The 25,550-nt window shown below is 38.3% G+C and overlaps 1 protein-coding gene across 2 annotated transcripts in view; it reads left to right on the top strand.

The window, feature by feature from the left end:
- cfap61 (cilia and flagella associated protein 61) overlaps positions 1 to 25,550 on the top strand; it is a 175,708-nt gene that overhangs the window by 137,834 nt on the left and 12,324 nt on the right. For both annotated transcript variants that reach the window (XM_048535623.1, XM_048535622.1), the window contains one exon: positions 6,530 to 6,735. In XM_048535623.1, the coding sequence (XP_048391580.1) occupies positions 6,530 to 6,735 (206 nt within the window). The remainder of the gene's footprint in view (positions 1 to 6,529; positions 6,736 to 25,550) is intronic.

Here is a 25,550-nt window from a genome sequence, read left to right as displayed (position 1 = left end):
GATTTTAGGTATGTTTCAACCCCTGTATTCATGAACACTAAAGTTACAGAAGCCCGAAGGATTGGGAGTGGGTCGGGGTGGTGTGTGTGTGTGTGTGTGTGTGTGTGTGTGTGTGTGTGTGTGTGTGTGTGTGTGTGTGTGTGTGTGTGTGTGTGTGCGCGCGCGCGCGCACACGCACGTGTGTGTGGCAAATGTTCATTCCACCGATGTCCATAAGACCATAAGACGTAGGAGTGGAAGTAAGACCATTCAGCCCATTGAGTCCACTCCACCATTTAAGGCTGATTAACAAGATAGTTCAAACTAACTCAACTACTATCCAAACTTGGCCTTGTAGTACAATCATGTACACCTTGCTACCTCTCCAACCAAAACTAATTAAACTTACCCTACCCACTGTAAATGTGTTATCAGCCATTTTTCTTCCTTGTTGCAGATTTGAGATTTGCTCGGAAAACATCTAGCTCTCACTCCTGTGGGAGTTCCAGCTCTGCCTGACGGTCAAAATTTGCCCTAACTCCTCCCACAATTCTTCCTGTATTCTTTTGTCTAACTGTCCCTGTCAACCTCATCAGTTTTCTCCAACCACCTCTTTTGCTTAACTTGAACACATCAGGACAGTTCATATGAATACAGGTTCAAGGGGTAAATCAACATTTATACTGCATGAATGGAGATTTCTAATTGGTAGAGAATGCACAATGTAATGATGACTGCCAAATTGGGGCAAGGCTAATTTAAACAGTATTAGTCAAGAACTAGAGAATTTAGATGGGGAGTAGCTATTTCAGGATAAATCCACAACTGACATTTGGGAGTCTTTTAAAAGCTATATGATCAGAATTCAGGGCCAGCATGCTTCCACAAGGATAAAAGTTAAGGATGGCAAGATTGCCCTCAATGACAAGAGATATTGAAAGCTTAGTCAAAAAGATATAGAAAACATATGTAAGGTTCAGGAAATTGAATCAGAAAAGCCCTTGAGGAATACAAGGAAAGCAGGAAAGAATTTAAACAAGAACTTAAACAAATTAGGAGGGCCAAAAGTGGCCATGAAATGTCTTTGATAAGTAAGATTAAGGAGAATCCCAAGGCATTGTAGACATATATTAGGAGCAAGAGGGTAGCAATGTAAAGAATAATCCACTCAAGAACAAAGGAAGGAATTTTGGCTGGGAGCCAGAGGACATGGTAAGGCCCTTACTGAGTACTTCACATTGGTATTCTTCAAGGAGAAGGACATGGATAATGGTAAGATTAGAGAGGGGTATGTTGATATTCTAGGGCATGTCAATATTAAGGGGAGGTGTTGTGTGTCTTGAAAAACATTAAGGTAGATAAATCCCAAGGACGTGATAGGATCTATCCCAAGATACTGATGAGGCAAGTTAGGAGAATATTGGGGCCTTCACTGAGATTTTTGTATCATCTTTAACCACAGGTGAGGCCCTAGAAGACGAGAGAATAACTAAAGTTGTTCTCTCATTTGAGAAGGGCAACAGGGATAATCCAGGAAATCATAGGTTGAATTATAGAATTTATAGAGTCTTACATCAATGGTAGGGAAATTATTGGAGAAGATTCTTCAGAAGGGATATACTCATATTTGGAAAGATTGTACTTTTTGGGATGGTCAACTTGGCTTTGTCTGGGAGGTCTCGTCTCACAAACTGATTGAATTTTTTGAGGAAATGACTTAGATGATTGATTACAGTAGAGTAGTGGATATGGCAACATGAACTTTACCAAAGCATTAGACAAGTTCCTTATAGTAAGCTTGCCCAGGAAATTACATCACAGAGGCTCCATGGTGAGTTGGTAGATGGATATAAAATTGGCTGAGTCATTGAAGATAGAGATAGTTGTGAAAAGGTGGTTTCCTGTCTGAAGCTGTGTGACCAGTGGTGGTACACAAGGAAAAGTGCTGGGATTTCTGTTGTTTGTAATATAAATAAATTATTTAGATGAAAATGTAAGTGTTCTGATTAGTACGTTTGCAAATAAAACAAAAATTTGTGGAGTTGTGGATAGTGAGGAAGGTTGTCAAACAATACAGCAGGATAAAGATCAATTGGAAAGTTGGGCTGAGAAATGGGAGATAGAGTTCAATCCAGATAAGTATGAGGTGATGCATTTTGGGAGGTCAAATACAAGTGGAAAGTGTACAGTAAATGACACAGCTCTTGGAAGCATTGATGTACTGAGGGATCTTGGGGTGCAAGTCCATAGCTCCCTGAAAGTGTCAAATTTAAAATTTAAACAAAGCCCAGCACTTAACTGTCATAAAAAATGGAACAGTAATGGCACAGGAACAGGCCCTTTGGCCCACCATGTCTTTGCTGACCATGATGCCATTCTAAACTAAACCTATCTGGTGGATAAGATGGTAAGGAAGGTGTACAACATGCTTGCCTTCATTGGTCGGGGCATAGAGTGTAAAAGTTGGCAAGTCATGTAGCAGCTGTATAGAAGTTTGGTTAGATCACATTTGGGGTAATATGTGTATTTCTGGCCACCACACTATAGGAAAGATGTAGTGCTTTCAATGAGGGCGCAACAGAGGTTGGGATTGGAGTGTGTTTGCTATAAGAAGGGGTTAGACAAACTTGGATTGTTTTCACTGGAGCATCGAAAACTGAGGGACAACATGGTAGAAATATTTAAAATTATGAGAGTCTTTTTCCAGAAGTGGTGATGTCAAAATCTAGACAGCATAAGTTTAAGGTGCGAGGGGAAAAGTTTAAAGTAGATATACAATGCAAATCTTTTACACAGAAGCTGCTAGGCAACTGAAACTCGCTGCCAGGGAAGGTCATAGAAGCAGATGCAATAGAACTGTTCAAGAGACATTTAAAAAGAAATGTGAACAGGCAGGGAATAGAAGGATATGGATCATGTGCAGGCAGATAGGTTTAGTTTAGAATGGCATCATGGTCAGCAAAGACATGTTGGGCCAAAGGGCCTGTTCCTGGCCATTACTGTTACATTTTTTATGACAGTTAAATGCTGGGCTTTGTTTAAATATTAAATTTTAAAGAAAGCATATTGGCTCTGATTGGTCAGTGCATTGCATTGAGAAATGAACCTTTAAATTGCAGCTAGTTGGATAGTAATGGCTCCCTTGTTGTTGCAAAGAAGTGTGAAACGATATGTTTTTGATACAATCTACCAGTCTTTGAGATATGCAGCCTACATACCTGGCATCACACTGACACAGAAATTCAAATATCGCATTACACATTTGTGTGATAGGCAGAACACCTTTTTTGGCTTGAGAACAGCACCTGTTAATGGTGAATACCATTTGTTGCTTCTACCTAGGAGACGAACTGACAGCTAGCTTCAGCTGTTGCTTAAACCTTTGAAATACCTCACCCTTTCAGAGTAATCAGAAGGACACTGGCACTTTAAAGGACAATGAATAACCTCCTGGGACCTTTCATGTGTTTGTGCAATATACAATAAGAAATGATCTGATGAAGATAGCCATTATCTTGGATGATGGCTTCGATGCAGCATGTTTCAGCATCAAGTTTGCCCATGGACCAAATGGTACAGGCCAGATTATGAGGTTGCTGATAAGGTCTTAAAAGCATTTAAAATCTTAAAGCGTATGGAACTATAGGAATCCAACACTTGTACTAGCTACTGATGGTCTGTTTATAGTAGGCAGTAGTAAAGAGCGCTAGGCTGATTTCTCAATCAGGGCATTAAGGGAAGGGGCTCATTTAACTGTTGTCTTTCAATCATACAATGGAGCACAGGATGGCGCCCATTAAGACCCGTAAGAAATTTGTTTTACATGCTGCTGCAGATTCAGATGTAGCAAGTTTATAAAATACAAATTGTAAAAAGTGCAAGGTTCAACTTCATAAATGAAAAGGCTGTGAAGATCAGTAGCACTGTTTAATGCTGGCCAGTTTGAGCTGTCCCAAAGGAGATGATTGCCCTATTTATTCAGGGATAAAGGATAGAGGAGTTCTGAAATACTAATTTGTACTAAAATAGGTCTTTAACACATCAATATCTGCATGAAGGATTCAAGCATTGTTTGTAGTCCTGCCATTCTCACATATTTGAAAATTTACAAGTTTTCTCCCAAAGCAAAAATTCAGGATTATTATTAAGATCAAGAAAAAGTAATAGGCCCAACATCAATCCCTACGGGATTTCAGGAAACAGAACAGAAATTGCTGGAAAAGCTCAGCAGGTCTGGCAGCATCCGCGAAGGGAAAAACAGAGTTAACGTTTCGGGTCCAGAGACCATTCCTCAGAGCTGCCAGCTGCCAGTTATTGCAACAAAATAAATTTCAGCCTCATGTTGCTATAGCCACACGTTACTGAGTATTCTAGCGTATTTCCCCACTCTCTGCAGAGAAAATTTCAGTGCAGTCATCCTGTTTCTTAGTACAACATTTACAGTAGCAATTGCAGTGTTCAGTCTGAAACGACACACATTGTAAAACATCACCTTGTAGTGTTTATATCTTGCTGCTCCAGGAACATGTCTACAATTTTCAGCTATCTGCTCCTCCACATTAAATTGACATCTAAATATCTGCAGCCAACATTCAGTTTCCAATCACATACTGTGTGATATCCTTAGTCCGTTAATTACTCTTAGGTAGTGATATAAACACACATTGAAGATGACTGAATCTGTCTGCTGTTGTTTGCACAAATGATCCTCAGGCGCTGAAAATGCTGCAGATAATCCAACGTAGCTTGAACAGAAGGAATCTCTTATCTATACCTGTCTGTGCAAGTAATGTTCGCACCATCCAGGCAGAATTTGGCAAAGCTAGTGCTAAAGTTCAGGAATTTTAAATCTGTGTAACCTCCAAAGAATATCCTTCAGGCTGGTGTTTTATACTATCAATCATGTCACTGGAAGATTCAGATTGCTAGGTTAGGCTTCACCCACAAAACTGGCCACACTCCTGGGTCAAAATTACAAAATGCACTGGTTAAGGCAGGTTCTTCGAATTACAGAGATAGTAGGAACTTTAGGTGCTGGAGAATCTGAGATAACAAGATATAGAGCTGGATGAACACAGCAGGCCAAGCAGCATCAGAGGAGCAGGAAGGCTGATGTTTCAGGCCTAGATACTTCTGAAGAAGGGCCTTGGCCTCCTGTGTTCATCCAGCTCTACACCTTATTTCTTCAAATTACACTTCATTCCTTACATGCAGTGACACGAACAGACACATTTTAAAAGCTTTTTTGCATTAACTAATATTTGAGTTATTAAGAGGCTGATTTATGCACACCATTTAAACCATTTGATGGATAAATAAAGATTATCTCATTAATATAATTTACACATTATCCACATTTGGACATTTGTACATGTATTAAACATTGTCAAAAACCAACCACAACTTTCAGCACTTTGACTGCAATTTCTTAAATGTGTTCTAAACGTAAACTCTTCTCTCTGATACCCACCGGAACTCCATGGCTAGACAGTATCACATGGACAGAAAATAAATGCTGTGCATTCATAGTAAATACTAGTTATATAAGCATCTGAAGTGCAAGGAATTACCCTTTATGTTAGTATTGTATGGTACTTTCCATCGCATTTTTAATTTATGAGGAGATAGCATGCTTTGGGTTGGGCCCTAACAAATACAGCTATTGCCATTTCTACATTGGCCATTATCATACGCTATAAGTTTTCAATAATGTTCACATGTGCCATCCTCAATTCAACTAGTATCAACTCGTTTAGGTTCTTTTGTTTTGCAAGTTTAATATAGTTTTTTCATGGCTATTGTGATTTAAATTCTGTGGTTACCTTGTCACCTTACAGTCAGGCCCTGTTCTCCTGAAATCTCTCTCCTGATCTGTTTTGAAAGATCAATACCAATTCCAAACACAGAACGCTTCCTATCAATAATCACCTGCTCTTCAAAATTACTAAATATTCAATAAAATTAGACTTTCTTGGATTTTGCTTTTAAAGTAGCTACTATTTTCCGTTCAGCTCTGGCAATGGTTGTTAGCAAGTGGTCACTTTCAGTGATGAAGGCCTTCACTTTCAGCTCAACGTGGTTCTTATATAGCCACCATTAATTGGATGGTTTATCTTAGATCCATCCTGAGAGGGCTGTTGTGGTTCAGTGGTAGTGCCCTTACATCTAGCCCAGGAGGTCTGGGTTCACATCCCACCTGCCCCAGAGATGTGTAATAAATATCTAGATCCAACATGATGGTTGACTGAAATGGGATATAGCCAGCCATGACACAATCCGACATAGTTATCTGTGAGAATCTGTCTGAAATACATTTATATATGAGAGCCTTTTTTAAAGCTCTTTACAGTGGGAGTTTGTTTGCATTCTTTCATCTTGTCAAATATTCGCCTATACACTGATTCATATTGGATCAAACTAGCATTGTCCTGCTGGGCAAGGAAATTGTGTATGCCACAAAATCTTTCTTGCCATCTAGAAAATCGATTTCTAATTTATAATTCAGTTAGCAAGAATGGGTTACATTGATTATTTTCTGTCCTTTTTCTAGGGTCGTGAACTAATCACAGGAAGCATCGATAAAGGGAACTACTTTGAAATTCACTTGAACCAATACAGCATGGTAGAATCCATCACTTGTCTGTCACTGAAATCTTTCCCGGTCTCCAACTATATCTGCTTATATGGACAGCATGAGCGTCTCCTTAACAATTTGTGTTCTCGCTTTGACGAAGGCCTCATCTCAGATTTTTACAGGTAAGGTGAAAATAGGTATTGTTTTCTTTCTTATGGTATTACATATTTTTCTTATGGTATTTAAGGCTGATTTTGCAGATTGAATCATGTGCAATTGTGATGGTTATTGCCTGGAGAAAAGAATAAAAATTGATCATATCCAGTCATCAAAAGTCAGGGATAGTGTGCTGTTCTCTGCCAGCAAATCAAACTGATACTTATACAGTCATACAGCACGATAACATACCCTTCGATCCAATTCCATGCAGACCAGACATCCCAATGTGACCCAGTCCTGTTTGCTAGCATTTGGCCCATATTCCTCCAAACACTCCCTATTCATATACTCACTTTTAAAAAGTATATTTTCTTTGCCGTGACACTCTTCTTTTAAAGAGGATAGAATTTCATGGGAAGCCAACCCAAAACTCAAACATATTGGAGTGAATTTTGCTTACTCCTTTACTACTGTATATAGCTTTTATATATAAAGTACCTTCTCAAGGTAACAGTGCAGGTATTTTTAATCAACTTGCTCAGGATATTGTGACATACCTGTGGAGCAGGTGGGACTGGAACCTCGGTAGGACACTAGCATTGTGCAATAAAAGCCCTCAAGACTACGGTATACATATCATCATAATTAGAGTTGAGGTGGTATTTATACCCACTTTTTGAAACCAATTTGATCTTAACTTAGTTGATAATGACTCAACCACTAATAGCTAAGACTCAACATTCTACATCTGGATCTTAATGTCTTACAATCTGTGAATGGTCTAATCAAGCCAATGGATGCACCTTTATGAAAGTAGTAGATTTGAATTATTTTTTATTTGAGCCAGACATTGAAAAGAACATAGCATAGTTCATACTTCCAAAGAAAATGCAGACAGCCAAATGGTAAAAAGGTCTGTGAGGAGTTTCTGCACTGTTTCCTGTTAGTTGCTTGTCAGCATTGACAATTGCCGAAAATATGGAGGTGTATTTAAGTAGTAATTGCGTTTCAAAAAAAGTTATATTGTTAAATCATGTAAGCATTTAAAATGTCAATAATGACATGAAAAATAGAGCAACATTTTTAAAAGCTTTAATTTAATAATTTTCTGATATGTTTCTGTTATTATCACTAGCCAATTGAAGCAAGGCTTATTGAACTAAATTGAGTTGAGTTGACACCAAAATTGATGGTATAGTGGACAGTGAAGAAGGCTGTCTAAAATTACAAACATATCTTGATCAATTGGGTCAATGGGCTGAGAAGTGACAGCTGGAGTTTAATTTGGATAAATGTGAGCTATTGTATTATGGTAAAATAAACAAGGGTAGGACTTATACAGTTAAAGGTGGGGTGTTGGGTAGTGCTGTAGAACAGAAATACCTAGTGGCTGAGGTACATAATTGTTTGAAGTTTGCATTACATGTAGACTGGGTGATTAAGAACGCATTTAGCACACTTGCATTCATTGCTTAGACCTTTGAGTACAGGAATTGGGACTCATGTTGAGGGTATACAGGATACTGGTGAGCCCTCTTCTGGAGTACTGTGTCCAATTCTGGTCACCCTGTCATAAGAAGGATATTATTAAACTGGAGAGGGTTTGACCAAATGTTGCCAGGATTGGAGGGTTTGAGTTATGATGACAGGCTGAATAGGCTGGGACTTTTTTCAATGGAATATTGTAGGTTGGGGGCAACCTTATGGAGGTTAATAAAATCATGAGGGGTACAGATAAGGTGAATGACAGGTGTCTTTTTCCTAGGCTGGGGGATTTCAAGACTAGAGGGCACATTTTCAACATGTGAGGAGAAAGATTTAAAGAAAACATGAGAGGCTACTTTTTTACATAGTGAGTGGTTCATGTGTGGAATGAACTTCCAGAGGAAGTGGTGGATGCAGATACAGTAACAACATTTAAAAGATATTTGGATAATTTCATGAATAGGAAATGTTTGGAGGGATATGGGCTAAAAACAAGCTGGTAGGACTAATTTAGTTCAGGATTATGGTCGGCATGGACTGTTTGGACCAAAGGGTCTGTTTCTATGCTGTATGATTCTATAACTCTGTAACATTTCTATTCTACATCATGACATGTAAAATGTAGTTGGAAACACTGGATTGTGATCTCAAGTCAGTTTTTAATGGGATGCTGAAGCTAATATGTTATTGCAAGACCTTGGGGTAACTTTGGTGGAATTATTTCCCTTAATTCACTCCATCTGTTGCATGCAAACTGGATAAACATGAAGCTGTTTCCTTAATGCAAATGACATGAAGAGTTGCGCTGTGATAATGCATCCAGCTAAAGGAGCCACTTCTAACAATGCAAGGGCCAGGAGCAGGCAGAAAGATACTATCTCCCAACAACGTGAACTACAGAAGCGTCAAATGTACAGTGGTACCTGGAGCATCTTTAACTCCATTGGTCTGTAGTAGCAACTTCACAGTACATTTGTGCAGTTACAAACACAAATGTGCTAAGAAACACTTCACATATTAATCTGTTCTAGGGCTGTGAAACTTCCTCCTACCCAGATGTAAATCAGATTAGATTTTATCATTTTTCTTCATAATTTTGTTACATATTTTGAAGACCTGCCATTCACACAAATGTGGCACTATACTCTTAAGGCTAAGTCTTTTGAAAAGATTTGTGTGATTTGTAACTGTGTTGCTTTTAACTGAGAAGCAACATAGATTTTAGCACAGCTGCAAACCTCACTTAGGTCCACTTAATTTCATATTAAATGCGGCTCTATCCACATGCTTCTGCACTTTACTGCTGTGCAACTGTGCTTGAAGAAGTATTTGAGCCACTAAAAGCATTGGCTCAAATGGGAATGTTAATATTTCAAATAGAACGCCCTATCATAAAATATTTGTGGACTTGCTGTATTTTTAAAAATATTTTGTTTGTGCAGATTTGACATAAGTATCAGTATTTAAATAAGACTTGAGTTGTTCTCGGACATATTTATTAGAAAAATATTGTTTTAAAAAGTAAATTGTACTGAGAAATTGAAGGTAGGTGAGGTGAGGTTCTTCAAAGATGACACAATTCAACTATATGGAATGGCATAATGTTTTATTTTCCTCAGTACCAAGAATCCATTATTACTATTTGATGAGACCCCTTTAGAGAAGATGCTGTTAGTTTTGGTGTGTTATTGTTCTCTTATATCAATAAAGACAAATACTAGGAATGCTGGAAAATACTTCAAAATAGAGACCAAAAGTGCTAGAAATACACACCAACTCAGCTAGTATCCAAAGAAGAAATAATTATTAATATTTAAGTATTGACTGCCTTGGTAAAGGGTCTGTAAATGAAATATTCATTAATCTCTTTTCTGCTCACATGCCATGCAGCTTGCTATATATATCCAGCACTTTTGTTCCTGTTATGGATTTTAGTTCAGAGTTCAGCATTTTGATTGACTTGGTGGACTGTAATGGTGTTTATGCATTGAGCTAAGTAGAATGTCATTTAGCATATGCTTCATGTTCTCCTTTGTGTTAAGGGGTATCTGATGGGAACTGAAGAAAGCTAAGATTAAGGATTGTGTGTAAGATTCCATAATTCTAAGAATTTCAGTGAGGAAAAGAAAGCTGAATACATCTGTGCACAGAAAGACGAAATATATGTTTTTTGAGTGCATTGCACAATTTGTATATTTTATCAAGTCCTTAGTGATCCTAATGAAGGTTTCTAACACAGTGCCCTCAACTATGTTAATGTTTCCCAAAGCAGTTTTCAACAGATAATCAACACAATGAGAATACTTTGAAAACATGTTTAATTAAACACAGATTGAGATAATGAGCTAAATGTATATTTATACTCATACCTACAGATGTGGATATCTTATTTGTCTTGTTATTCCTTGAATATTAGCTTAAGATAAAATTGTTTGCATTATTATGATTGTTGCATTACTGAAGACACAGGGTCTAAACAGAATACATGGCCTAATCAAACTACTTCTTTATTTTCACTTTGGAACCATGTGTACCAAGATTATTTGATTTTGTTTAGAAAATCAGCTCCATAAATAGAAAATGAAAGCAAACCTAATATTATTGAAGTCAGTTACAGTGTGTAATAGGCTGACAGCCTGCTCATATCTGATACAGAGTATCACTGATCTTTATTGAAAACAGGATAAGCAGTTTGTCATGTGCAGATCAAATACCAGTCCAAAAATAATTAGCATTTTTGCTAAGTTGACTGTCTACGTGTGTGACATCAAAAATGAGCTTGATTTGTATTGACGTTCATTGACTGTACATTTTTGAAATAAATTGATTTGAGCTCTGAATGTGACCCGTGAATCGGAATTCTACTTTTGATAGTTTTAATCGTACTGATTTTCTGGACTGAAACACCAATGCAGCCATCTGAATGTGTAATCAACACAGATGAGAGTCTAGACCCAAAACGTCAGCCTTCCTGCTCCTCTGACACTGCTTGGCCTGCTGTGTTCATCCAGCTCTACAGCTTGTTATCTCAAATAATGGTTTAGGCATGATATACTGTATTCATTATTGCTTGCAACATTTTCCCTCACTCTCTCTCAACCACCCAAAATCCCCCAATCTCCAAACACTACATGACCTCTGCACTGCCTACTCACTCACTTCGGAAACCTCATCACCTTTCCTTCATCACTGCACCAGTCAAAGGGGCTACACTCTGAAACCTTCTGATTTCAAATAAACCTGTTGGACTACAGCCTGGAATCATGTGGTTTTTGACTTTGTCCACTCCAATCCAACACTGACACCACCACATCACAGCTTTCCTTCATCAGTAAGAGAATCAATTCTAACAGCTGTGTCACCCACTATCATCCCACCAATCTTTCCCTTTCTCTGATTCAAGGGAAAATCAGCCACAACAGTGCAGAAAAAAGCCAAGACAAGTGGCAAAGTGTCTGACATTTTGTTCCTCCCCCCCTCCATCATGAGAGGTGAACTTGATCCTGACTCCCGACAGACTGTATCCAAGCCCCTGGAATAATATTGGAGGCTGCCCTTGACATTGTCCTGCGACCCTTAACTTGAAGACTGCCTCTCTTCCCTGAGGACTGCTGATAACCATGATAAGCTTCCTGATTTTGTGTCTGGACTAAATGGCAAGGCATCAGTAGTTCTGGCTGAGGACTGAGGGGGGAGGTGGCAAATCACAAAACAGCAAGGCAAGTCAGAGATGCCATGAGCACCCATGTAAGCTTAAGGTGTGATAGCGCTAAGAGAGCAAATGAGCAGCCCTGAGATGCAACCTGGACCAATCCATGAGCTGGGTGCTTGTCCTTACATACAAAATGTCCTTGCAGCAGCATTTAAATGCTAGTTGCCAGAGTACCCCAGATTACAGTTTTAATGTGGAATTGAGAGGCTGAAAGGCATCAGCTGCCAGCGACAGCTGGGAGGTGGGGGACGAGGTAAAAAGAGTGCAGCCTGGAGTGCACCTTGAAATATTGTTACCATATGTCCAAAATGGAGGTACAGAGGAGCAAGTGGTAAGCTGGAGAGGCCAGACACCTGCTCTCACATTTTGACACCCAATTCCCTCATGCACATGGTAGGATAGGAGGTTGCATATTAATGAGGTAAGATATGCAATTAATGAGGTTGATAACAAGCAATAATTCATGTTAATAGGCATCTCGCCACTGTCGTGTAAGAATTTTGTTTCAAAGACAGGGAGCCTGTTGGGAAATGCTTGTGATGTCAAGATAGGCTTTGCTTGAATTGGATAGCTTCAAATTTAAGCAAAATACATGCAATGTTGCAAAGGTTAGTAGTAAACCTAAGGATTGGGAAAGTGTTAAAAGCCAACAAACGATAACCAAAAAATAATAAAGAGGGAGAAAATAAACTTTGTGAGTAAAATTGCAAATAATATCATGATTGGCAGCAAGAGCTTATTTAAACATACATAAAGGAAGAGAATCCAAAATGAACATAGGCACCTTTGAGAATGAAACTGTGAAAATAATAATGGGGAGCCAGGAAATGACAGAGGATTTGAATAAATACTTTAAATCAGTCTTTTGGTAGAAGAAACTCATAGCATTCCAAAATTACTAAATATTGAAGAGATAACTGAAGGAGAGGAAATAAATACAATAACTGTCAGCAGGGAAAAAACACTAGATAAACTAATGGGGCTGAAAACCGACATGTTCCCTGGACCTGATAGAACACATCCTAGGATATTAAAGGAAGTAACTGCAGAGATAATGGATGCATTGGTAGTAATTTTTCAGGAATCCTTAGATTCGGGAATTGTATTTCAGCATTGAAAGACTGCCAAGGCAACACCTTTGTGTAAAATTGGAACAAGAAAAGAGGTAATTGTAAGCATATTAGCTTAACATCTATTATTGGGAAAATATTAGAATCTATTATAAAGGCAATAGCAGAGCATTTAGAAATGCATAAGATGATTAAGCAGATTCAGCTTGGCTTTTTGAAGGGCACCTCATGCCCGACACGTTTACTAAAATTCTTTGATAAGGTGACAAGCAGGGCAGGTAAAGAGGAAGCGTGGATGTAATATATTTAGATTTTCAGAAAGTAGTTGATAAGGTACCACTCATTAGGCAACTCAACAGGATAAGAACCCATGGTGTTTAGGGTAGAATATCAGAGTGGATTGCTGATTATTAGAAGATAGGGATAAAAGAAGCATTTTCAAGACGGTAACCTGTAACCAATGGTGTGCCATAGGGATCATTGCTGAGGCTGCAATTATTTACAATACACATTAATGACTTGGATGAAGAAAGCTAATGCAGTGTAGCCAACTTTGCAGATGACACAAATAAAAGTGGGAAGACAGCTGGTAAGGATGACATCAAGAGTCTGTAGGAGACGTGGACAGGTTATGTGCATGGGCAAAAACTTGACAGATAGAATATAATTTGGGAAAATATGAGGTCATGTATTTTGGCAGGAAGAACAAAGGAGCTGAATATTAGTTAAATGGAGAAAGACTGCAGAAAACTACAGAACAGAGGGTCTGGGCATCCTTATCCATGAATCACAAAAAAACTAGCATCCAAGTTTAAGTGAGTAAAATGTAAGGCAAATGGAATGTTGGCCTTTATTGCAAAGGGAACGGAGTATAAAAGTATGGAGGTTTACTAAAACAGTACAGGGCATGAGACGGACCACAGCTAGAATACTTTGAACAGTTTTGGGCCTCTTATCTCAGGAAAGATATACTGGTATTGAAGACAGTCCAGAGAAGATTCACTAAGCTGATATCAGGTTTTGAGGGACTGTTTTATGAGGAGGGGTAAGTTTGTTGGGCCTATACTTGTTGGAATTTAGAAGAATAACAGGCAACCTTATTGAAACATACAAGATTCTTAGGGGGCATGGCAAGGTAAATATGGAGATGTTGCTTCCCTTATGGGAGACTCTAGGGCTGGAGGCCATAATTTCAGAGTAAGGGTCATTTACGAAAGAAAAGAGGTGGAATTTGTTCTGTCAGAGGGCAGTAAATCATGGATTTTTTTAACCACGGACAGTGTCAAATCTGGGTCAATAACTATATTCAAGGCTGAGATAGACAGAATTTTTTAGTCAGTAAGGGAATCAAGGCTTAGGAAAATAGAGTCAAGTATTATGAGATCAGCCATGATATCATTGAATGGTGGAGCAAATTCAATGATCTGAATGATGTCCTTCTGCTCCGACATCTTACAGTCTTTGAATTGTCATGGAATTGTCCCAGAGTTTTTGGCATAGCTTGTGTTATTCTAGGCCTTTTCTTGAAAAGGTGAATTTGCTGAACCTTGGAAAGTGGGAACTTCTAAATAGCACCAGAAGCATTTGTTCCTGTGTGAGGTTGAAGATTTTAAGTTTTCATACTTCCCACATCCAGCTGTGAGAAACAAAATAAATATTTTACTGAAGTGTACAGTGAAAGTACAATCTGAATTATTCCAGAAATTTAAAAAAAATCTTCACCAAAATAATTACGAGTGCAGAATGGTCATGTACACACTATAACCTTGTTGCCCAAACAATGACTTTATATAAACTAAAACTGGAACTGGAACCACACTGCAGGTGACAGACCACAGAGATTACTAGACTAGAAAATGTCAGATTAGGGAGATACTCCCATGAGAACAATGGAAAAGTAGTGTCAGTTACAGAAGCCGTGCCTATTAATTTGGTATGCATGAAAAATAATGTGTATTATTGGAGAAAATAGGAATATGATATATTTCACCAGGGGGAACATGAGATTACACTTCACAAATTTGCACCCAGTGCAGAACTGTGCACACCAGGTACATCTGTCTCTTAAGGGATATGTTCAGAAATTGAAAATGAGTTGCAGAGTGCAAAACATAGCTGTGTAATGATAATTAGACTGAAGCACATTAAAGTGCATTGGACAAGACTATCCTTGGTTGGCAACTCATGGCACAGATGTATGCAGCATTTCATAAGGCACACCTTTGTACAGTGTTGTAAAACATAAACAATCAGGTGGCTCTTACCAGATGAATACATAATGCCACTGGTACTGTAGCAGCTTAATATCATTATGCTGTGCAATTCATACTATCATGCCAAGTGGCAGACAAAACTCCTCTGTGACCATACATGCCTGCTGACATTACAGAATGTGAAAAAGGGGGCTCTACTATTTTAATTTGAAAAGGATGCAATGAAAAACAGGTTTAATTTTGTAATACTTGTACATACAAGGCATGGCACATAACAGGAAACCATTGAAACAAGATTTACCAACCAAAATAACATTTCACCTGGCACACATATCTGATTGTATTTAGTAACACTGAAGACCACATGCCTCACAATGCAAATGTGATCTATTAATTCTCACTGTTTTCTCTGATCAATTTAGTGTTAGTCGGTGAGGATTTTATTTGCCCATGCAATATTGATTTGGCTATATCACAAGACAGAATGAACATAAACTCAAAAGAATGATTTGAACCTATACATTGTCTTTCATGTTCCAATGACTTCATACCAAATAGCATACATTTCAAGTAGTGCAGAGCCAAGCATGGCAGTTAATTTTCTCACACTAACATCCTTTCAGCTAAGAAGGAGGAAGAATATGAAGTTAACATTTTGTAATCTTTGTTCAGGCAAATGTGGTTTAGATGGCTTTATTGTGTACAGTTTTCGTCATCCTGATAAAGGAAGGATATTATTAAATTGGAGAAGGTTCAGAAAAGATTTACCAAAATGTTGCTTGTACTGGAGGGTTTAAGTTATAAGGACAGGCTGGGTAGGTTTGGACTCTTTTCATGGAGTGTTGGAGGTTGAGAGGTGACCTTATAGTGGTTTATAAAATCATGAGGGGCTTGGATGAGATGAATTGCAAAGATCTTTTCCCTAGGGTGAGGGAATTCAAAACAAGGGGGCACATTTTTAAGATAAGGGTGGGAAGATTTAAAAGGGACCTGAGGGGCAACTTTTTCACTCAGAGGGTGCTTCGTATGTGGAATAAACTACCGGAGGAATTGGTGGATGGAGGTAAAGTTACAACATTTAGAAAACATTTGAATAGCTAAATGAATAGGAAAGGTTTTGAGGGATGTGGGACAAACACTGGGACTAGTTTAGTTTGGGATGCATGGATGGGTTGGAACAAAGGCTCTGTTTCATGCCATATGACTCTATAACTGTTAGCTAGGATTGAAAACAAACTGTTTGAGGATTATTTGCAAAACATATTAAGCTGATACCAGTAGTTATCTAGGCAACCAAGACTGTGTTGGATGCTACACCATCTTTGACATTTGGCACTGGCAGCAGGTCCAAACAGATTTAAATTATTCAAAAAGCATTGTATTACTCCATACATTACTCCAAAAGCATTGTTAACAAAGCACTGCATTGGCAACAAACTTAATGGCAATTAAATGTTTGTTTGTTCATTAAGATTTTGACCTGTCACGTAATTCAGAATCAAGCTCTGTTGGTAAATTGGGCCAGAACTACATAGTTAACTTTCCTAGCCAGAAAACAACCCAGTATTTGTATTCAGTAGTTACAAAAGGAATATCAGAAATGTTGGTACATCAGTAATTCCTCATGTACATCATGAATCATATTGTTCATTATATGGTACAGTTAAAGAAAGGTTATGGTTAACTGTTTAAAAATCGTTTAATGTTGTACAGATATACTGCATTTTTATTCTTTCTGAAAGGGAATTATGATTAACTTTAAGCCTGTTAATTTAAGGTTTGTGATGAAATTTTAATTGTTATCATCAAGGTTAGGACTGTATTTTGGGGGATATGGGGAAATATTCAATGTATTATACACCAATGCAGTGCATACTAAGTAAGGGTCTGGTCAAAGAATAGAAGCACTTTTGTTGTTTGCAATGTATGGAGTAATACAAAATTTTTCTAATAAATGAGTACATTAGTTGTAATCATATGCTTATACTGTTATCTGTTGTTCAGTCTTTATGGAACAAATCATAATGGAAGGCTAGAATTCTTTGCCATTAAGGACTAATGTTGCTAGTGGGTTAGAAATTGTTACTTTTGGTAGAATTTTGTAACTTTTTTGTGTAAAGTACCCAAATGATTCAGCAGATGCACCAATAATTGCCCAAAATATAATAATAAATATAATCACAATTCACACCTTAATCTGAGCTGTTAAATTATCTTAATTTAGGTTGCATTTTGTTACAGCATCCTTCAGTTTCACAAGGAAAAAATGGCCACATTCTCATTGTTAGCAGCAGCTATCAAACCTTCATAAGTGCCTGTGCATGCATGTTGCATATGGGTAAGGTCGTGTTTGACTTTGAAGCTCCCTGTGGTGAACAGTCTGCTAATACTGTCAAACTTATGCAATCTATAATTTATTCACCTGTGTACAGTGCCAGAGAGCAATTTGTTCATATTATTAGGTACCTTCAAATGTAAGAGCGAGAAATTGATGAGAAAAAACAAACATAAGTTTGTTTTGCATGTGCTTTGGTACAAGTCACCTGCATAGGAGAAGAAATTTATTTTTTTTCTCTGGAACTGAGCAAGTTCTGGAATGCTTTAAAGCAGTCCTACAAGCATGTTGCTATAGTTACAGGTAGCATTTGTTGATGATCTGAATGCACTTCTGTTTGATTTATTTTGTAAACAGAAAATTTGTATTTTTTTATGGAGCACAACTCATTCAGATTTTAATTCATACCAATTTTACATTCAATATTATTAATTGTAAGTTATTTTTCTACACTGAAAATGTGTTAATTATTTTGTATTCTGTATTTTAAGTAACCCTACCACTATTTATAAATGTTCTCTCTCTTTCTCACATGTGTATCATGTGTGAGATCCCAGCAGTAGTAGATTTCGACACTATCTTGAATGAGATAACTGTAAGTTGGTGTCATTTTGTTTTGATAACCTTATGAGTTCTAATTTGAGTTGACCTTTGTTATCTAATGCATGAAATACCTTAATGTTGTTAGAATAATTGTATGCTAAATATTAACAGTACTGCTGAATTTAAAAATACCAAGATCATAGAAAACAATCTTTTAAAAATGCATTGACTCCAATGACCTTTAAAATGGTAGTTGTTCCAAATATTTTAATCCCATTTCAAAACTAATTCCCAATCTCCATCGTAAAAACAGTTACTACTGTGTTATTGTCTGTTAGTGTATCTTCTCTTTTGCTGCCCACTGAAAGCTGGAGGTAGTGCAGCTAGACAACTACTGTCAACAAAATGTGACAGAGAAATGTAACTGTGAGTGTACTACTTCAAAGAAGTGCATACCATTTTTATGTTTTCTTTATATTACAATTATGTAGGTACGGACATGGAGGAGGTCTTCAGATACTGTGTAACATCCCTTCCTCTGGGTTCTATGTTAGGACTTATTCACCTTTGAAGGCCCAATCATAATGTGGCCAAGCAGGTTGTCAGCCATCCTGCAAAACCTATAAGTCCTTCCGATCTACTCATTAGCAGTGGTGAGAGCAGGAGAGTTTCCTGGTCAGCCATCCTGCAGGAGGCAATTGCAAACCACAGCAGTACTTCGCTTGTAATCATGGATCAATCTAATGAAAGTCCATGGCCCAACATTCAGGAATGAGAATGGGAAAAAACACAGAGATAGTAATATTAGAAGATGATATTTGTTTACACAGCTACGTACATGTTGGTTAAGGACTCAAAAGTGTTTGCTGGAAGTAATTTATTTCTTTTCAATAGTAACTATGTTATCACATTTTTTACTTCAAGTTTAAATTCTGAGTTATCTCCTTTAATTGTGTTATGCAATCTATGTCGAATACTGTACTGTACTAACTTTGATGTTTCAAATGTAGGTGGTAATTAGTTTTCTGCTCAGTCATCAAATTAATGTGGTAGGACTGAATCAGCATTTAATGTACTTTTATTTTCAGAAAACCTTTTACTGTACAAATTAAAGTGTGACAGTATACAGTTGTAAACTTTGTTTTATTTATACTGTGTGGTAAAATCTAGTATCCTGCTATTCTGATAAACTGTGAGGGGAAGAATAATTTACAGATCTGCAGTTTACTGGACCAGAATTGCAATTCAAATAGAAGGTTGCAATTTTGTGGAAAATCTGTAAATGCTAACTAAGTTATAAGGACTGTATGATTGCAATGCAACAAAAGATATATAATGTTCTTTGTTTGTTAGTTGAAATGTAGCTGATAGATTCAGAGCTAGAAACTGTTTACTAAATTATTGCAAGGGTATCTCCTAGCAACCACTTTGAAAATTACAGCAAAACACTGTTCTCAAGCTCGCCATGGAGTTTATCTGCACTCCCTAATAACCCAAATACTTTATGAATTTTGGAGAAGATGTTGTTAACTTGGCACATCTTCCTACATTCTATTTGAATCTTACTTAATTTGGAAGTAGGATGTGATATTAGACCAGGTAAAGACTGTTACAAATATTACAGTTGGATCATATGTTTTGACTATCTAAGGACATCTACAAAAATTGTCATATTCTTTAAAGGCTCCTTTTAACAATGGTCCCTTTTCCCTTAAACCTTCTCCCCACTCATCTTACTCCTTACATGTAATATTGCTGGCTTTATTTTTCTAAAAGGCAAGCTTCATGGTGTTGACCTATCAGTATTTTGTTTTCTCTATATATTGGTTGACAGATCCCCACCTTGGGTCATCACTTAATTCAAGTGATCACTTTGGTGCATCATGATTGCAATTGAAAACTGGTATTTAGTCTGATCTCACAAGAGCTCATGATCAAAAATATAAATAACTTAAGGTGTTAAAATATAATTAGATAAGCCATCAATAACCAGAGGCCATTGATTTAATGTAGAGGTAGAAGGCTAGAGGGTAGTTGAGGATGACTCTTTTTCATCCAGGGGGTGATGGAAGTCTTGAAATCACTGTCTGAAAGGGTGACTGAGTCAGAAACTCTTGGAAAATTTATGTAGTATTTAGATGTTCACTTGCATTGTCATTACCTCCAGGGTTATGGGCCAAGAGATGGAAAATAGAATTAGTGCGGTCAGTTTTTCAACTGGCACGGATTTGATAGACTAAATGGCCTTCTTCAATGTTATAACTGTCTGTACTCTATTTTGTCTGCTAATCAAAGGTGACTTACTTTTCAAGGAATTGCCGCAACGTAATGTTAAGCTAAATAAAAACTAAAAGAACTGCAGATGCTGTAAATCAGGAACAAAAACAGAAGTTGCTGGAAAAGCTCAGCAGGTCTGGCAGCATCTGTGAAGAGAAAATCAGAGTTAATGTTTCGGGTCCAGTGACACTTCCTCAAGTTCAGAGGAAGGATCACTGAACCCGAAACGGTAACTCTGATTTTCAGATGCTGGCAGACCTGCTGAGCTTATCCAGCAACTGCTGTTTTTATTTATAATGTCAAGCTATTGTGGCAAATGGAGAAAAATAACAGACTAGCAATGTGTTTGCCCCAAGTTTTGAGTTTAAGATCGTAATATTTGTGGAGTATTTGTGCCCATTTGATTGAGTTAAGGAATACGTGAAATTTGTTCTCAACTGAATGTTTGTTGTGCTAATTAGTGTATTGGCAGTGTTGTTCTCTGCTTCTCAACACTGCTGGAGAACTTTGTACTCAGCATTAGTTCCCGACAACATTTTCTTGCTGATCATATGGTCCACACAGTGAATGATTTCTTAGAGGCAGGCTAGCTGGGAAAAAGGAAAGCTGAACAAATATTGATTCAATAGAACTTCTTGTAAACTGGACATCAGAGCAGAGTGATGTCTCTATAGTGACATGGACTGCTGAAGGCATTAGTAGTGTAACTGGGCATCAAGAGAGATGCCTTTGTCATTTGGTGGGAAGGGATAGTGCAAAGATCACTCTCAGAAGGTAGTAGAAACGGTTAGCCAGGAACAACAACTCCAAAGGATATGGAAGTATTGCCACAAGAGTTCTAATTACCATAGCAGCATCTCCTGAGTGCAGACAGGAACTCTGTGGAGAACTACTAGTTGTGATGGAGTCCATTCCATCCAAATTCGTGGAACGTTGGGGATGACAGCATCCTCCTGTCTTATATTGTTTCTCAAGTCCCAGAATGTCCTCATCCTGCTCTGTCTGGCTTGATGAGAAAACTGTAGATGGTGTGACCATAGATCTCCTCCTTCCTATACAACCCAGTTCCCTCCCACCAACCTTTCCCTTCAGTTCCTTCTTTCAGTCATCATAAACACTGCTTTTCTAGCTGCAGGATCCCTCCGATGAGAAAGGCAAAGAATGGTTCAGCCTGTGGTGAAGAAACCCCATCACTTGATGTGATACTTGCAATCAAATGCACAGATAATGATACTGCACTTATGTACAAGGTTCAAATAGAGTTGGGATCAGCATACAGTAAATTACAAGGCATTAATGGTTACAATCAGGCCACAATGAAAGGATGGCCTATTTGTCAACTCACCACAGGACAGGTTACTGCTGCAAAGGACTCAGATGAGGAACTTAATGGGACAGAAGTCCCCAGTGCTTGAATGGGTGAAGCTCCAACAACATTCAAGATGCTTGACACCATCCAGGACAAAGCAACCCGCTTGATTGGTATCACATCCACAAGCATTCAATCACTCCACCACCGAAGCTCAGTAGCAGCAGTGTGTACTATCTACAAGAACACTGCAGAAATTCACAAAGATCTTTAGTGAGTGTCTTTGGAGAGTAAACCCACAACTAATTCCACCAATAAGGACAAAGGCAGCAGATGCATGGGAACACCATTACTTGCATGTTCCCCTCCAAGCCACTCACCATCCTGACTTGGAAATATATTGCGTTTCCTTCACTATCCCTGGGTGTACATCAAGGAATTCCCTTCCTAATGGCATTGTGGGTCTACCTTCAGCACATGGACTACAGCAGTCTAAGAAGGCAGCCCACTACCACCTTCTCAAGGGCGACTAGTGATGGGCAATAAATGCTAGCCCAGACAGCAATGCTACATCCCACAAGTGAATTGATAAAAGGGATCTATCCTGCCTTTGGCAGGCATCTCAGATAATGAGGATTAAGGTGGCTATGAATCAGGATGCAACTGTGAGCATTCTGCCACAAAATTAGCCACCTGCCTCCAATGCTTTCCTGCCAAATGATGTAGATAAAAGTTATTCTCTTAACAGGATTAAAGCAGGAAGAGAAACTAAAGCCATGAAACATAGAATCTGGACATCAGAACAAAAGTGAGAATAATGTGAGAATTCCGGTTATTGTACGCAGACTCTAGAGCAGCAGTAAGAGTGGCTATAGAAAAGTCAATAGCTTGTAGATGAAAGTGATCAAGAGACAGAAGGGCCTTGTTTATTTGCACTCATCTTGCAAAAGGAGTTAGCAAGTTATTGGGGATGAATTTTCCCAATCCCGATCTGTAGCATCACTGAGTGTGGCAACTAAGACAGCAGGCCAAATGTCTGCTTTATCTCATTTTTTTGTGGCATGGCTTCCACATGTCTTCAACTGTGTCATTGCTGGGTATCCCTTGTTGCCCAGTAGTGTGGCTCAAATCCAGCTGGCACTGCGGAATGAAGGCATTAAGATTGCTGCCAGGATACTCGGAGTTGGCCTGCATGATTCACTGCCTAGGGTCAAACAGCAGCTGGATGTTCAGGGAGAGAAAACACTTTCAGTTCCAGTATGGGGCAGATTTGACACATGGCCCTCGTGAAAATTTGTGCATGGAGTCAAAGGCAGCCTGCACTTTGGGAAGTGTGCAGTTCGGTAAATGCCACCTGTATGTATCATGGCAAGAGGTTATACGATTCTGCAGATATCTCCAATTCCTGCTTAAAATGGAGCCAGACTCATAAAAGTTCATCACCAAGGTCACTTTCACAGCCACAGGAAATGTGGCTCTTGTCTTGTTATGTCGTCATATTTGTGACTGCAGCAGGTGTCATTTTCATGATGTTTCAAACATAGAAACAAAAAAAGCAGGAAGAAGGGTAGGCCATTTGGCCAAATTAGCCTACTCCATTGCCGTGCTGTCTCCCCAAGCCACTAAACACCTTTAGGTGTCTAGAAATCCATATATTTTCTCCTACATATATTCAATAATTTAGTCCCACAACCTTATATGGTAGATAAATCTGCAGGTTCTCCCATCAAATGACTTCAACAATCAGAGGGATGAATATACTTGATATTTTCATTCCTGAGATTAATTATAACAGGATTTGAATTTTTTTTAACTATGTGTTGTTTCAATACAACATTTAGTTGACCAATAATAAAGGCATTTTAATAAATAAGTTAGATGGATCTATTGGGTTAACAAAAATAAGGAGTTTGTTTTATTAAATATTCACTGAGGTGAACCATAAAGCTTATTAAAGAGGTGAAACCCATCCAGAAGTTTGTGATGTAGATACCTGTGCAAAGCTGCAAGTTATAGGGAAGGGAAATTGGTTGGAACAAAGTTAAAGTCTGTAAGTGAAAAGAATTTTGCATTTCAACATTCTTTTGGGGCCGTAGTGATGTTACGGACAATGTTAGGTTGTTCTTCTGGATGCGTTCTCTTTTAAACTGTAATCCATACTATTATAGAGTGGATACATTTAATTTAGTTTCATTCTTAAACTATCTAATTCTGTGATTATTGCAACTTGTAAAGAGACAGACTCCAAGATTGAAAAGAACTGTTGAGGGAGAGCTAATGTTACTCTTCTATCCTGCCGGCTTTCTTAATGTTACGACCCTCTGTAACAAACAGACAAGCATAGTCTTTCACAACAGGGAGTGTTGATCATTTGAATGGCACACAATTTAGAATTTTAGAATCTCTACACTGTGGAAATAGGCCATTCGGCCCGACAAGTCCACATCAACCCTCTGAAGAGCATGCCACACAGGCCCATCCTTGTAACCCTGCATTTCCCATGATTAATGCACCTAATCTACATATCCCCAAACACTATGGGCAATTTAGTATGGCTAATCCACCTAATTTGCACATCTTTGGACTATGGAAGAAACCTAAGCATCCAGCAGAAATGCACCCAGACACAGGGACAATGTGCAAACTCCACACAGTCGCCCAAGGGTGGAATCAAACCCAGACTCTGGCACTGTGAGGCAGCAGTGCTAACCAATGAGCCACTGTGCCACCCTTGGGGTAATCCATGTTAACAAAGGATTTTCAATCTCCTGTTGTCAATGCTAACATGCTCTTGAAATAGGTAGGGAGCCTTAAGTAACCTTTTGCACAGTCAGCTCTGGTTGCTCCCCTGTGTCTCTGGTAGTTTCGACAGATGAGATGCTTGTTTCTTATTTCCTTAGGGTTTTGTCCAATGAATGACAAATATGAAATTCACTAGGGAAACTGTCTGTACAGTTCTCCTGTTAATCCACATCAAAGGATTTTAGAAATTTGGCCATTTTAAAACAGTGTCCTTTCTCATTTAAAAAGATTCTTTTTTTCATATGAAAGTCCCAGGAATTAAATAAATTTATGGACTCAAAGATTAGTGGTCCATATATTCCAACTTTGATTCAGCAAGGACATCCATACTTAACATTATTGCTCCATGAGAACCTTAGGAAGATACGACCCTCCTTTCCATTCTCCCACTTTTCTCTTCTAGCACCCTACCCCAGCCTGCATGATCTTTGCTCATTCTCCAAATATTTCAAAGGTAGTGCACCCTTTTCAGGGAGCAACTGATTTGTGTAAAAGCCATGAAGTCAACAAAAATTCCTTCAGTACCTTTCATGCTACTCCTGATAGACTTCTGCAACTTGAAACAACTAAAGAAAACACCAAACACTTGTAGAATTCTGACAGTCATAAAAAACACAACTGGCTACTAACCTGTGACCCTTTAAATAGCATTGGTAGGGTGTTAGATCTTTTCTGATTAACCTGTTCAGATGTGTTATGATGTACCTCTGAAGCAGATGGTTGTCGAACATGGGAGTAAGGATACTATTACTGCACCACAAAAGCCGAACTAAGCCAGACCTTACATGGGCCGTCAGATATTTTCTAATCAAACTGCTCAGATATATTGTGACACACTTTTGGAGCAAGTGGGACCTGAACACAGGTCTCCTGGCTCAGACGTAGGGACACTACCATTGCACCACAAACGCCCTCCAGTGGTGTGGGTATTGCTGCTGCTGAAAATGTTTAGTTGTGGGAGGTTAAGGACGGAATGGACTGGACTGCTCCAAACTGACATTGCTGGTGGGAAATCAGTATTGCTCATTGATTACTTTTGCCAGTAAATGTTTTCTTCGCACCTGCTTTCATATGATAGCTGACATAATTTTC

Source organism: Stegostoma tigrinum, chromosome 9 (assembly GCF_030684315.1).
Source record: "Stegostoma tigrinum isolate sSteTig4 chromosome 9, sSteTig4.hap1, whole genome shotgun sequence".
NCBI lineage: Eukaryota > Metazoa > Chordata > Chondrichthyes > Orectolobiformes > Stegostomatidae > Stegostoma > Stegostoma tigrinum.
Note: the sequence above shows the minus strand (reverse complement) of the source record. Positions and strands in the feature narration are given on the sequence as shown.